The following is a 13,941-nucleotide window of genomic DNA, read 5'->3' on the forward strand; positions in this document are numbered from 1 at the left end:
AAGCTTGAAAAAGTTGAAACTGTTCAGCCTTGAAGAGAGGAAGCTCTGGGGAGACTTTTTTGTGGCTTTTAAGTACCTGAAGGAGGACTATAAGAAAGATGGGGACAAATATTTAGCCTCTTGCAACAGGACAAGGGGTAATTTTTTTAAGCTGAAAGAGGGTCAATTTATGTTAGACATAAGGAAGAAGGTTTTCACAATGAAGGTGTTAAAATATTGCAACTAATTGCCCAGGGGAGGGGCACCCCAGCCCTGGTAACACTCACATCAGGCTGGATGGCCATCTGAGAAACCTCATCTAGTTGAAGATGTCAAGGCTCATTGCAGGGGGCTGGACAAGAACACTTTTAAAGGTTCTTTCTGACCCAAGCCATTCTGTGATTCTACAGAAGACAACCCACGTTTAATTAAAAAATGTTTCAAAACAGAAAAGCTAAACTTTCAGATTTACTTTTTTGCATTTAAGTGTGTGATGGCTCATCTGAAAACTATTTACTTTACCAAGGTTCAGTTAATGAGAACAGAATGCATCTATCTCAGACATAATACTCAAAGACATACTATGTCCACTTCTCCTGAAGCATCCCTTTATATCAATGTTTGGTCATCATCTATGCTAGTTGTAAAAAAAAAAACTGGTTAGGAAAGTCTTGACACCTACAACTGGCAGAGTTGCAAAGGCAAACTGATAAAAATTGTCTACAAACCCTGCAGGTCCAGCTTTTCACTTGACTGCTTCTTAGGACATCAAAAACCCAATATTAGTTTGTTCAATAACTCTGTCTGTATTGCTGGGTGAACTCTGACTGCATTCTCAGGAAAAGGAAGAGTAGCTTTGATTTCACTAATTTAATATTTGTGTTTCAGTCTAGCTTTTTTGCATGCAGATATTTTACCTCATACATTCACTCTGCTTTTGATTTTTAATTTTATTAACTTCTAAGTAAGGACTTCTATAACTCTGAAATCCTTCCATAATGCTCATAACTTCGAAATTTCCAAAATAATTTTGGCAAACTAGAACCTCTCTATTAAAACTCTATTAAAAGCTATAAGGACATAAAATAATGACATCAATATGTATTTTTAAAGATGAGATGTCAAAAGATTCAAAATATTTTTCTTATGGAAAATGCAAATGTACTAAAACCTGGCTTTACTGTCAAGGTCAAATTCTACAATTTCTCTAGATTGCACTAGAACCTGAAGGCTTTCAGGCAGTGCCTACAAGTGGAAAATACATACTGCAGTAGAAACATAACATATGGGGAGAGGAATTATCTATCAAAAATACAGAATAATACAGCCTGTTATTTTAGCCAGCTGGTTTGGTTTTGTATTAGATTCTGCTCCCATATTCCAGTGACTCAGTAACAGAATCTAAACTTCCATTATCATTCATTAGAAAAGGACCCTTGTCTAGCTCTGGATCATGGTATTTATGAAGTTTTTATAGCATTTCAAAGATTTTCACTGCATCCATGCTTGTCTTCACATTTACACTCATGTAGGGAATGTCATTCCTATAATCAGAAACAGAAAATATGAACTGCTCATAAAGAAAAGTGCTGGACATCTACAGCTGTACAAACAGTCATCTCCATCTCAACCTTTTTCTTTTTTTTTCCCTTGATGATAATTTTCTTTGCACATTTTGTTATGACGACTTCTGTCAAAAGAAATGCAGAAAATGTAGGTCCTTCCAATTAGGCTTGGTGTTTCTCTGAGCTTAGCAGAGCTGCCCTGCCAGGGTCAAGTCCAGGGAGACAGGACTGATTAGAGTGCTAGTGGAAAATCTCCACAAACCCACCCTCCACAGGAAGCCACAACAGATAAGATGAGGATAAAGTGGGTACACTGCGTTTCCTTCCTCATCTCTTGCCATCACACAGCAGAAGCTGTTAACTGCTCCCTCCAAAGCCACAGCAATGTCAAGCCCTGTAGTAAAATGCCATAAAACACAGTTTAGCATGAGACAAGGGAGAGCACAACAGAGAGCTAGAAGAGACAAAGCTGCATGCCAGTGCTTTAAATTCTTCCAAAACAAGTATTTGCCAAATGAAATCACCATGCTCAGAATGCCTGCAGGACAACGCAAAACTACTCTAGCAGGGCCTGCCAATGCAGCCTAAGGACAGTAACTCCTTCCCAATCTTCATGTGGCAGTGATGCTAAGAGCCTGGCACACCAAACAGGGATCAGTATTCCACTTCATTCCACAAAATGCCTCAACACTCTCTGCTTCCTTCTTATATTTGTCTCTGCTTCCATGGTTAGCAAAGAAACCATAAAAAGACATACCTTTTCATATTATCAAATAATACATTTTACTCTGAAAGCAAGTATTTACATAATACTTTGTTTCTTCCCATGAATTCTACCCTCTACCTCTTATCTAGAAACCTAAAGTCAGAAGACCATCTTTGTGAATGCAGCTGTTACCCCTTGCTGGCCAGTACAAATGGATGGGAGCCTTCTAGGAAGAAGGAAAAACAAATTCATCTGCATAGTCAAGTAAAAATAAAGTGTTCCTTGGGCAGAACACCAATACAGGAATACAGTCTTGTTAGTGATGATTTTTCCTATGTAGCACATCCTGTATTTTCCAGGTTTTTAAAAAGTCCTATTTATGCATTTGGCTCTTGATATACACATTGACAAACAGTATCAATAGAACATTTACTCAGGCAAATTGATGAATACTAAAACAAATTCTGGAAGTCTGAAATTCTTTGGCCTTCTACATCACCTCCACATAATAAGCATGTCTTTCTAGACACTCTGTTCTGGGATTAGATACATGGGGGGTTCTGACACAGCTAAATTATGTGTAACCTTCAGATGCTTTGCAACTGGCAGGGATAAGATGGTTAAGCAGGCTTAAAATGGTTAATGGTCATGTCAACTCTGGATCTTCAGCCCACTTGCAGACCTAGTCAATAATTCTCTGAAGTGCACTTGGCAACCTATGTAAAATAAGTTTGACTGTCTCATTTGAAGCTCAGGGGTATGTCCATGTTACAAAATAACTTAGACCAGGAGCTGAAACCGTCCCTGTGCTGGCAGCCTCAATAGGAAGGCTGAAGTTGGAATGTGCATTCCAAACAAAACACAACTAGGTTCTGGAAGGCAAACCAAGGACAATGAAAGTTTCAAAAGTGTTGGGGAAGATTCCTATGTGTCCCACGTCTCTATGATCTGGGTGGAGAAAAGATTTCCATTCCCAGCACCAATGAACTCAGAAATTAAGAAGCATTAAGAAGAAATGAAGAAAGTTAAAGAAGCATTTTTCAATAAATATTTAGCAATAATCACTCCAGAAAGGCAAGAAATATTGCAAAGATGTTCTTATTAAATATGATTACCTGACATACTGCTGGGAGTTATGGATATGTAATCATTCTTGTCCTTCTTCTGTCACCAATGTCACCTGCCAAAAAGAAGGAAAAAACCCGATGTAATATGTTCATAAATGTTTGTCTGCAGAATATCATTGGCATTTAACCAAGACAGAACCTTCTGGATCTTGAATAGCATGGTCCATGTCTGATGGCTTAACGCATTAAATTCAAAGCACTTTCCTTAGCTACATGAGATAACAAATGTAAATCAGGTCCAAAACATGGTAAGCTGGAGGGGCTGTGGTTAACAGGGACTTGGAAGCAATGTCTAAGGCTTGTGGCTACTGATGCTGAAAAAAAAAGCTTCTGCCCACTTCATGGAATTCTTTCCATAATTTTTTTGCATAAGTTCCTCTAAGTCTCGTATGTGACTTTAGGAGGTAACTGGTTTCTACTTTGCAGTTTCTAATGATATATGCCCATTACTCTCAGGTTCAGTAAAAACTGAGGACTCAAAGGAATTAGAAATTCTCTGTCACAGTTACACTGATTCTTACTCAGTCATTTGAAACCCAAAAGTCTACTGACTTTTACAAAGTCCTGAGATATAAATAGCAATTTTACTCATATGGTAGAAAACTAATCTACATGTACTTAACACTTAACTTTTGAACAATGACGTCTTCTATTTTATTAACAAGACATCTGCAGCTGTGAAGAACTGAATCTTCACACATACACTGATATACTATATTCTTTTTCTGTTTGGTAGCAAAGATCAAAGCCCTGCAAGCTAATTTGGTGCCAGGAGAGAAAGCCATGGATACCAGTTATGACAACATCCTTCAGCTGTGTCAGTATTTATACCAGCACTCACATTTTTCACAGAGAGGCATCACAGGCAGCATGCCCTTGTTCAGCCATCCCTGCCCAAAACACAGTGCCCAGCTGGATGATCCCAGCTCACTCCCTAGTTTAAGCACCAACAATCCAACCCAAGCAGAGACAATCCTAAAGGTATTACTCCAGAATAGCGACAAGATCTCATTAGAATTTTTAAGTAAGAAATCCTGGGTCTACAAGTGACCCCAATAATGCCTGTGGAAAACTAGTCTGAGAACAGTCACGCTCTCTGGAACATGGCCCTGTACTCAGCGCTGGTGAGGCCACACCTCAAATACTGTGTTCAGTTTTGGGTGAGTTTTACCTCACTTAAAAAAGAACATTGAGGTGCTGCAGCATGTCCAGAGAAGGGTAATAAGACTTGTGAAGAAAACATGTCCTAAGAGGAAGGGCTGAGGGAGATGGGGTTGTTTAGCCTGGAGGAGGCTCAGGGGAAACCTCATCCCTCTCTACAACTCCCCAAAAGGAGAATGTAGTGAGGTGTGACTGCAGTGAGAGGACCAGAGGAAATGGCCTTCAGCTGAGACAAGGGCAATTCAGATTAGATATTCCATAAAATTTCTCATTGTTATTAGGGTGCTCAGGAATTGGAATAGGTTACCCAGAGAGGTTGAGGAGTCACCATCCCTGGAGGGGTTTAAGAGGCATCTGATCTGGTGCTGGATGACATGGTTTAGTGGTTACTGTGGTAGTTCTGGGCTGATGTTTGGACTGGATGATCTTAAAGGTCTCTTCCAACCTTGCCGATTCTACGAACAGAAAATACCGCTCTTTTAATGTTAGTGTGGAAGTGACATCTTAGAGAGGAAGTAGAACCTCTCTTAAATTGTCCTGATCGTCATTTTATGGTAAGAAACTGGTCCTTGTTAACAAAATTGTGTATTTTATTTCTCTCCATCCATTCAGTGCCACAGCCCTGTCTCTGCTTCCTCTTGGCCACCGTTTCCTCACACAGGGAGCCTTTCCCTTGAAATCAATATCCTCCCCTAGCAGCGGGCTGAGCATCGAGGGCATCTGCTGTGTTCAGGCAGGGGTCAGAAGGAGAGAGCAGGTGAGCCGCAGCACCGAGTAACTGATGCAGGTGGGATCACCCCAGCCCATCGGCCTCCGCCGCGCCTCAGGCCCTGCTCACGTACACGCGGCGTGGGCGGGACGCCACTCGAGACGGGGTGTGAGGCAGGGCCGTGCTCCGCGCCCACCGCGGGCTGGCGGCGGCCCGGGAGACACAGGGCACTGCGGCAGGGAAGGGGCACAGGGAGGTGGCACAGAGCATTGCGGCAGGGAAGGGGCACAGGGAGGTGGCACAGGGCATTGCGGCAGGGAAGGGGCACAGGGAATCGCGGCAGGGAAGGGGCGCCGGGAGAAGCCGCGGCCTCCCCGCCCTCCCACAGTCAGAACCCGCCCGCGGCGCGGCAGCGCCCCCTGGCGGCCCCGCGGCAGCGCCATTCCCGGGCTTTTCCCTTCACTCCGCGCCTCCTTGCTTTAACCGGGAATATCTGCGTATCGCTTTAAATTAAATTAACTGCTACTCCAAAGATCGTAATTCTTCATGATTAAAAAAAAAACCTAACAAAAACAACAACAACAAAAACCCTCAAAAACTAAACCGAAAAATAAAGAACCAAAAGAAACTCCAGCGAACAACAGCACAGAAAACATCCCCACAAGACACAAACAGACATACACCCCCCCTCCCAAATAAAAAAGGAAGTAAAAACCCAAAGAAATCCATAATCATAGATCCAAATCAATCCAAATCCGGAGCTGGAAGGGAGCCTCCAGGATAGTCAAATTCCAGCTCCAGGCCAACTCCAGGAATGGGATCCTGATGGGTCCCTTCCAGCTCAGCAGGTTCTTTGATTCTGTGATTCTGCGGATGGCACCACGTGCCCGAGAGCATTGCCTCGGGCTCCTGGAGCTCTGGCAGGCTTGGGAACGTGACCACTTCCCTGGGGAGACAATTTATTTTGTCCTTTCTAATCTCCTAGTAATCAGAAATGATTTCTCCCTCTACTATATTATATTGAATGGAAAGTACTGACTTCAGGATAATAACGTTCATTCTATTTGCAAAGCAAGCACAAGGCAAAACTTTAGTACTAAAGTTTTACAGAAGGAACTTCTTTATATGAGGGATGCAGAGCACTGGAACATGTTACCCTGGGAAGGCATGGAGTCTCCCTCTCTGGAGACATTTAAAATACACCTGGACATGTTCCTGTGTCACCTGTCACCTGCTCTAGGTGACCCTGCCTGGATGATCTCCAGACATACCTTCCAACCCTAGCAAGTCTGTGAACTGGAAAAACATCCTCCACCATATTGTGACAATGTGTTTTTTTTACCTTGTCTTTTCTCCCAAAAAAGCCACCTGAGACTTCACCTGGGCTCCTAAAAAAAGACGTAATCTCTCTTTAATCTTATAAGGGAAGAGCAAATACTCTGCTTGCTATTTGCCATGTACAAACCACACAACCAGAAGGGACAATGCAAAGTCTTTCTTTTTGCTGCTGACATCTTGTGGAACTTCAAAATCCTTCACAGTTTGTCAATCCAGATTTGAGAGGATACAAAATTAGATCAGGCCTCCAATTAAAATCAGACTCTGACCCATCCCACCACGTCATGGGATGTCGTGAATCTCAACAATAAGCCATTTCCCAGAATTTAATTGTGGTTTGGTGACTCAGTGACATACTTGAAGCAAACAATTGTGTGTTTTAAAGAAAAATTCTGCCCCTCCTGTAAATAATTACTTACTAAACCTAAAATTATTGGGTTTGCACCAACCTATTAAAAAGGACGATAAAAAAAAAGGATAAATACAATGTTCTTCAATGAATTCTGTATAAAGAGAAAAATTCTAGTTATCCTGGGAGTTTTGCCATTTTCCCTGATGAGACTAGGATTTGGCATAAAAGCAGCTGTCACTTGTGTAAAAAAACTAATTACGAAATAACTGTAAGAAAAGTTGGTCTTTTATTTTGAAGCATTACACTAACATATCTGGCTTTGGCAGCCTTTTTGTGTGCACCAGTTTAAAATGGAGAGTGCACATCCTCTTTTTCCCCTCATACCTGCCTAGAGATAAAGTTTCTTGGAGCAGGTCTTGAAGCTGCTGTAAATGTACAGCATCTTGCCCATCTGGCATCTCCACTAGGTCAATTTAGCAACTGCCAAGAGATACACAGTAACTGAGCCCATTTGTAATAGCTGCTTTGTGATGATGATTTCAATTATTATAATGATGATTATTTAAACCATTAATTAAAATAATAATAAGTAATAATTAAAATCATAGTGATAATTAAAATATTTTATGATTTTAATAACCTTCCCAAATGTCTTGGGATCTTTTCTAAAGGATGCTTTTATACTGCATTTTCTATGCCAGAAGTAATTTCCTATTTTTCTTTCCAAGGAATGTGGCCCATAGATGGAAACATTGTGGAAATACAGAACTATTTATCCTTTCTGGCACATACATAGCACAGTCTTCTGAAGGCACAACACAGCTTCTGCTTCACATGAGGAAGAATATTAAGTGGCGTCTACATTAATTGTAGCCAGCTCCTCTTGAAGGCATAATTGTGTAAGATGTGGAGGAAATTGGGTTTTTTTAAGAGTCTACAGCTACAAAGTCCATGAGCAGGCACAAATGGGAAGGATGCGAATGAGTCACAGATGAGTCTCCACTTCATCAAGCCAGTAATGTCAGGGGGTCTTTATGGACACTGCAGAGTAAGATTCTTTCTTGCCAGAAGTGACACAGTTTTTATGGCTAAGCTTTGCTGACGTCACAGGGAGCAGGGAGCAGGCTTTGTTAAATGATCTTTTGTGTGCTGAGCACTTACTTACTTGCCCACAAAAGAGCTACCCAAGGTCTCATGGTTCTGAGTCACAGTCCCTGAGCACGCAGCATCAATTCAGAGAGTGCTATCTCACATCCCGCATGACCTCCCTGCTAGAGTCGCAGCAGCAGACTGGGCACTGTGCTCCTTCTCCATCACTGACGTTATACCCTACTTTTTCTTTTCTTTTCTTTTTTTTTTTTTTCTTTTAGACAAGGTAGTCCTCATGATCATACTGGATATCTCAAATGAAAGCAGCAAAATGCATACTGCATCCTGATACGGAGTTTTGTTTCAGATCTACAGCCCTGCACCAGGAAAATAATATTCTTATACTGCCCCTAAATAAATTTTTAAAAAGAGACGTCTTTGGAATCTTCAGCTCCTCTGGCCTGAATAGGTATTTGGAATTAATTCTCAGGCTCTGGTCTCCAATACAGAAGCACTGTCTAGCCATATTGCCAGTTGCTACACATCCTAACTTTTTCCATAATGAAAGGTAATTACCCAATTAGCATAATCAGTGTAGTTAGGTGTTTTCCCACTTTCACCAAGTGCCTCCTCCTTCACATGAATGCATCAGATTAACCAATGACTATGTAACAGGAGTTTGCTGTCCAGGGGAAGAGGGTGTTTTTGACCATATTCTGATGCTTCTGATTTAAATGGTGGCTGCCAGTCTCCTCTGGGCCAGGGCCAGGGCAATTTTGTGGTTTGAATCCTGGTTCCTGTCCATACCATGAACCACATACTTTCTGGAAGGCCTCAGGCTTCCCTTCCCACTCATCAAGCAGCTGCACAGAGTGGACAAGCACTGCTGCCTCCTTTCTCTTCTCAAGGCAAGAACAGGTGGGAAAAGCAATTTTGCACCTTTCAGAAGCACTGACAAGCTGCCCAGCTCCTTGCTGGACTGCTCTTTGACATCCTTTTTCAAAAGCCAGAGGAAGGGCCACGGGGCAAGCTGGCTCATTTGCACAAGTCCCTCCTGTAACCCTACCTGCAATTCCCCATGTCCCTGGCTTATCCCTGGCACTTTTACACAGCCCTTGCCAGGAGCTGGGCTGCCTCCAGGGAGGGAAGAGGGATGGGCTGCTGACAGACCCGGGGACGGCAGGGAATGCCTGCCCAGGTCCTGGGAGCTGACGAGGGCACTGAGCAGGATAGCAGAGCATGTAGGTTTTGGAACCGGGCACAGGGGGAAAACTCCATCACAGTCAGAGCAAGAGCTTCAGGACACCAGCCCCTCATGCCCTGCCATTCCACAAGTTATGGCACTTCTTTTTTTTTCTTGGGAGCTATCTTGGCTTGGGGGTGATGAATTATCTGAATATATTGTTCTGTAAACTCCGTGGAAGTTGCTCTCACTTTTAAATTCATCTTTGGTGAAAAATCCAAAGTAGCAACTCCACATCAGGAAAAAAAACAAAGTAGCCCACAGGCTGTTTTGATGCCTAACTGAATTTTTAAATTTATTTCAATATTGAATATTAAACAGCAAAGCAAAATTAGTATTTTGGCACAAGTTATACAGAGGATTTTGCAAGTTATACATATTCAGTATATAATGTACCAGACCATTGCTTATGGTACATGATCTATTTATCATGAGCAAGCAGTATTTCCTCCCTTGCAAAACATAATGAACAACTGTGCATTGCATGAGAAATAAAAATCTGTCTAGTTTCCCAAATATGCTTAATGAAAAGCACCCATAAGAACTAACTTGTAGGCACAAGCTCAGAAGTGGGCTTTGACTCATGCATTTTATTGCTGGTATATCTCAACTCACGAGGACACAAAAACATGCAGTAAAGCATAAAATCAAAACCACAGTGCACTATCTGTATAAACATTTGCAGTCTATCCTGACACATAAGAACAAAAAGGCAAAGAGCTATTGGGCTTTTTAATAGGAATGTCCAGTAATTCTGTGTAATATCCTCCTCACACAGAATCAATTCATGCTCGGCTCTGTGCAGGCATCAGCAGATTTTTTTACAGCACAAAAGCCAGAAAATTACTACATGCAGACAATAAGTGTCATAAAAGATAAAGGTGACTTCCCTGTTTAACAAGTTTTTGAAATGTCTTGTGTTTCAATAAGCAGATCTGCAGGATAAACACTACTGAATTAGACAGACAAACTGATTCTTTCTATAGTCTCATTGTAGAAAGGCTTTGGATCTCACACATGGTTTGCAGGACAGCCTGAATGATAAAGTTGTTGATTTGAACATAGCTACAAAGAAGAAGAGACTGGCACCACAAAATAAAGTAATGCAAGATAGAAGTTGTTTTCATGATTTCATCAAAACTTAATGGCTTACTGTCCTGGTGTAAATATATCTTTATATAAGTAAAAAATATAATAATGAATTATTATGCATGGAAAATAGAATAATGCATTTCTTCATAGGCAAAAAGGAACAGAATTTTAGTGTGTCTGTTGGTCTCCCAGTAGCCTGAACAGATTAGAAAAGCAGTTTCATAAGTATCATTGAAAGAACACAGAGGGAGACTGTAATATTACCTTTAAACTACCTGGGCTTCAAGCAGAAAATGGAATATGTAATTCTCCTCTTGCCCTGTACTTACAGAAATGAGTAATTTTATCTCATTTCCAGGGTATCTCAAATCACTTATTATCACAATCTGGAACTGCTGACTGCCTCTAAGATGTAAAGGCTCTAAGAAATCTACTTACATTCAGCTTAACAGTAGGTCAGCATAATGGGCTGCAGCCTTCACTTTGCTTCCTCCCCTAGCAGAAATGCCAGCTCTCCAGCACTTTGCTTTGACCTACTACGTGTGTACACAGGAGGGCATGAGAGGAGCACAGAACTGGAGACAGCCCTGTTGAGCCACTGTTCCAATAACCAGGGTCCTATTGCCTGCGAGTGATTTTCTTAACATGAAGTGTTACTGCCTGAGCTAGCCAGCTTTGCTAAAGAGTAGCTGATCTGTAACTGAATTATGTGATGTTTATATCATTAAAGTTTTAAGCCTTAATTCACTAAGACCTTTACCAACTGAAATAAATACTCACTTGAGTGAGGATCCTGGAGGGCTGAGAATGATAGAAAAGCGAAGAGAGCGTTATACAAGAGATCTCTAATTTGAGTGATAATTTTGTGGTTTTGTGAGATACTTCATGGCTTTTATGTTTTTTCTCCAGCACACGGGTGTTCCATTCAGACACCAGCTTTGACATAAAACTTTCCTTGTTTGTCTGCTTTGTTCTGTCGATTCAGGAAACATTAGCTCTCCCTGAAATTTCAACAAGGGACAGTTTATCTTCAATGCTAATTTCTCTTATTACTCACTTAGAAGTGTATATTAGATGAAGGCTGTCTTGAATTACCTACCTACTCTGCAACTGGCTGATGTTAGTTAATCCTAAAAAAAATAAATTTCAAAGACTTTTCCTTGAAACTGGTGAATTTCCCCCCTTATGATGGAATATATAAGGAAAAGGAATATATTCTAAATGTCAAGAGGGGAGGTACCTGGATGAATCTCATTAACACGAATGCATTTTGTCAATGCATCTTATATATGCTGTGCCTAAAAAATCAGTGAAGCAGAAATTAGTATGTTGTAATCTACAAATGTCACTCTGAATAGGGATAAGTACTACCCTAAAGATTGGTACTGGCATTTGTTTGAGCTATTTTCAGGGATTCAGATATGAACAGCAGAATTAATTCAGCTTTAGGCCTTCTGCTTTTCTTTAACCAGAGCTTCAGAAAGTCACCACTTAGATGAAAAAATAAATTCTGCAATGAAAAAAAAAATCTAAAAATTGTATTGCAGGCTTCGAGTTACAGTGTGCAAATATATAGAACTTTGCAGAAAACTTTGGAAAACAGAGCAAGAGATGCTTTTACAGCTATGGATTTAGCCTCATGGGTTTTGTCTATTGTGTGACTTGATGAGTTTCCAAATTTGATTCTATTTTTCCTAAAAACTGATAGCTGAATTGCCAAACCACTGATTTCTGAAATGTTAGACACAGATTCCAGACCTGAAATATATGGCTTAAACTCAATTATAATTGGAAAAAATTTTGAAGTTGATTTTCAACAAAATCAAAGTAACAGACTAGAGCAAGAAGTAAGTTGTTTTCTTAAGTCTATATCCCTAGCCAGCAAGAACTTTGGTGGTGAATAAAGTCTAGCTAAGAATCTGTGCAAGATCCTTTCCATGAGTTAAACTGGCAGACCTGGAGCCTTTGCCTGCCAGTGCAGAAGTGCCTCAAGGGAAAAGGGCGTCAGAGGGTTGCTGACACTGTGACACACACCAAAAGAGGACAGTGCATCCCTGGATGTGTAGGTTCAGGCTTTATAATCAAGCATTAAAGCAGAAAACATCCCTGAGGCACATTGAAAGCACACCAGAGACATAAAAAAGTATGACTAATAGAAAGGGAGGGACAAACATGTAAAGTTAAATGGTTATGGGGCTGGACTGACAGATATCTGTTCAGAGTTAACTATGGCTTGGTGAAATGATGAGGAAGTGAACACAGGATAGCCATGCTCTAAAGAGAGCAAGGAATGATGGAAGAATGTGACTCCTATGGGAAATTTGGTCAAATTACACTAATGGTTACTGGTGGACATGTAATTAGGTTAGCAGGCAGCTATATTTAAAAAGAAAAAAATCATGCCTGGTTTTAATTGATATTTTGAAATGGAAAACTTCATATTGCTATTTCTGAGGTTCACCCAAAAGCTTATTTTTCAAAAGAAAAAATTCAATGACTTCAGTAAAAATTAGACTCAAATTGGAGAAAGCTTTCTGCAAACATTCCCTCTGAAATTTCAAAATACAAACCATATGTTTCATAGATACATAAATACATTTATAATTATTATAAATAAATAAAGAGTTTCAAGTTACCTGGCAATAAGCTAGTGGTCATAAAATATTACTATATTAAACTATGTAAATGACCATTTGCTTCTGGTTTTGGGCAGACAAAAGTCATGGAGAGAAGGAATACTGCTTGTAAAAATGAAGCAGAAGCTCTTGTTTCACTATTTTTTTTAAACAGAAAATTGCTTGTACCCTCTGTAATGGCTTTGTCTGTATAACCAGCACTGCATGTAGTTAACTGGATTTCAGCTGAGGATTTTCACAGCTCAGAAGTTACCGTATTCAAAGTCCTATTCCCTTTGAAATTTTTCTTTCTTTTTTCTTTCTTTTTTTTTTTTTTTTGTGAGCAAACACATTATGGCCTATTCCCAACTAAATAATTCACTGATTTAATCCTTAAGGCAAGCAGACTTTCCTAAGAGTTGTGTTCTAATCTCTATCACGTCTTATACTCTTTTTCCAGACCTCACTGAGGGCCCAGTGCAGAATGGAGAGGACAACTACTTCTTCTCCAAAGAGGTATATATATTTACATTAAGTAAAAACATCATAGATGTGTGCCTGCTTTTGTGTGCAGATTGGAAATAAATCACATAGCCTAAGTGTTAACAATGGCCTTTCAGTATGTCTGATAAAACAGAGATTTCTTCTTATTTTTTTAGCCCTCTCTTCTTGTTTGCTGCCTCATTTACAGCTAACAATAATAGAATTAGGCCCAGAAATTAAAAGAAAAAGTTTAATCGCTGATGATTTTGCTATCTCTCCCAAGCAAACAACAAAAGTCCACAACCTTTTAACCTTTTCCATCCTATTTGCTAATTACTTATTTTCTAATTAACCCATTATGCATCTGTCAGTGCGTTTTAAATTAAATCACTTTAATTGCTAGTAAGTAGGGTTTATTTAGTTCCTGGTATGGCTGTACGGGGTCATGAGTGGGGAGCTGTTGAACCACTCTGAGTTACAGG

The 13,941-nt window shown here is 40.3% G+C and overlaps 1 protein-coding gene across 3 annotated transcripts in view; it reads right to left on the bottom strand.

Moving 5' to 3' along the window:
* The window catches only part of THRB (thyroid hormone receptor beta), a 108,246-nt gene that overhangs the window by 46,461 nt on the left and 47,844 nt on the right, over positions 1-13,941 (bottom strand). For 2 of the 3 annotated variants that reach the window (XM_015619621.1, XM_033511903.1), the window contains exon 2: positions 3,366-3,430. In XM_015619621.1, the coding sequence (XP_015475107.1) occupies positions 3,366-3,372 (7 nt within the window). In that variant the 5' untranslated portion in view covers positions 3,373-3,430. Of the gene's footprint in view, positions 1-3,365; positions 3,431-4,845; positions 4,979-13,941 lie in introns of those variants that run through there. The other variant, XM_015619622.3, reaches the window with a different exon arrangement.

The sequence above is a fragment of the Parus major genome, chromosome 2 (genome assembly GCF_001522545.3).
Source record: "Parus major isolate Abel chromosome 2, Parus_major1.1, whole genome shotgun sequence".
In the NCBI taxonomy this organism is placed as follows: Eukaryota; Metazoa; Chordata; class Aves; order Passeriformes; family Paridae; genus Parus; species Parus major.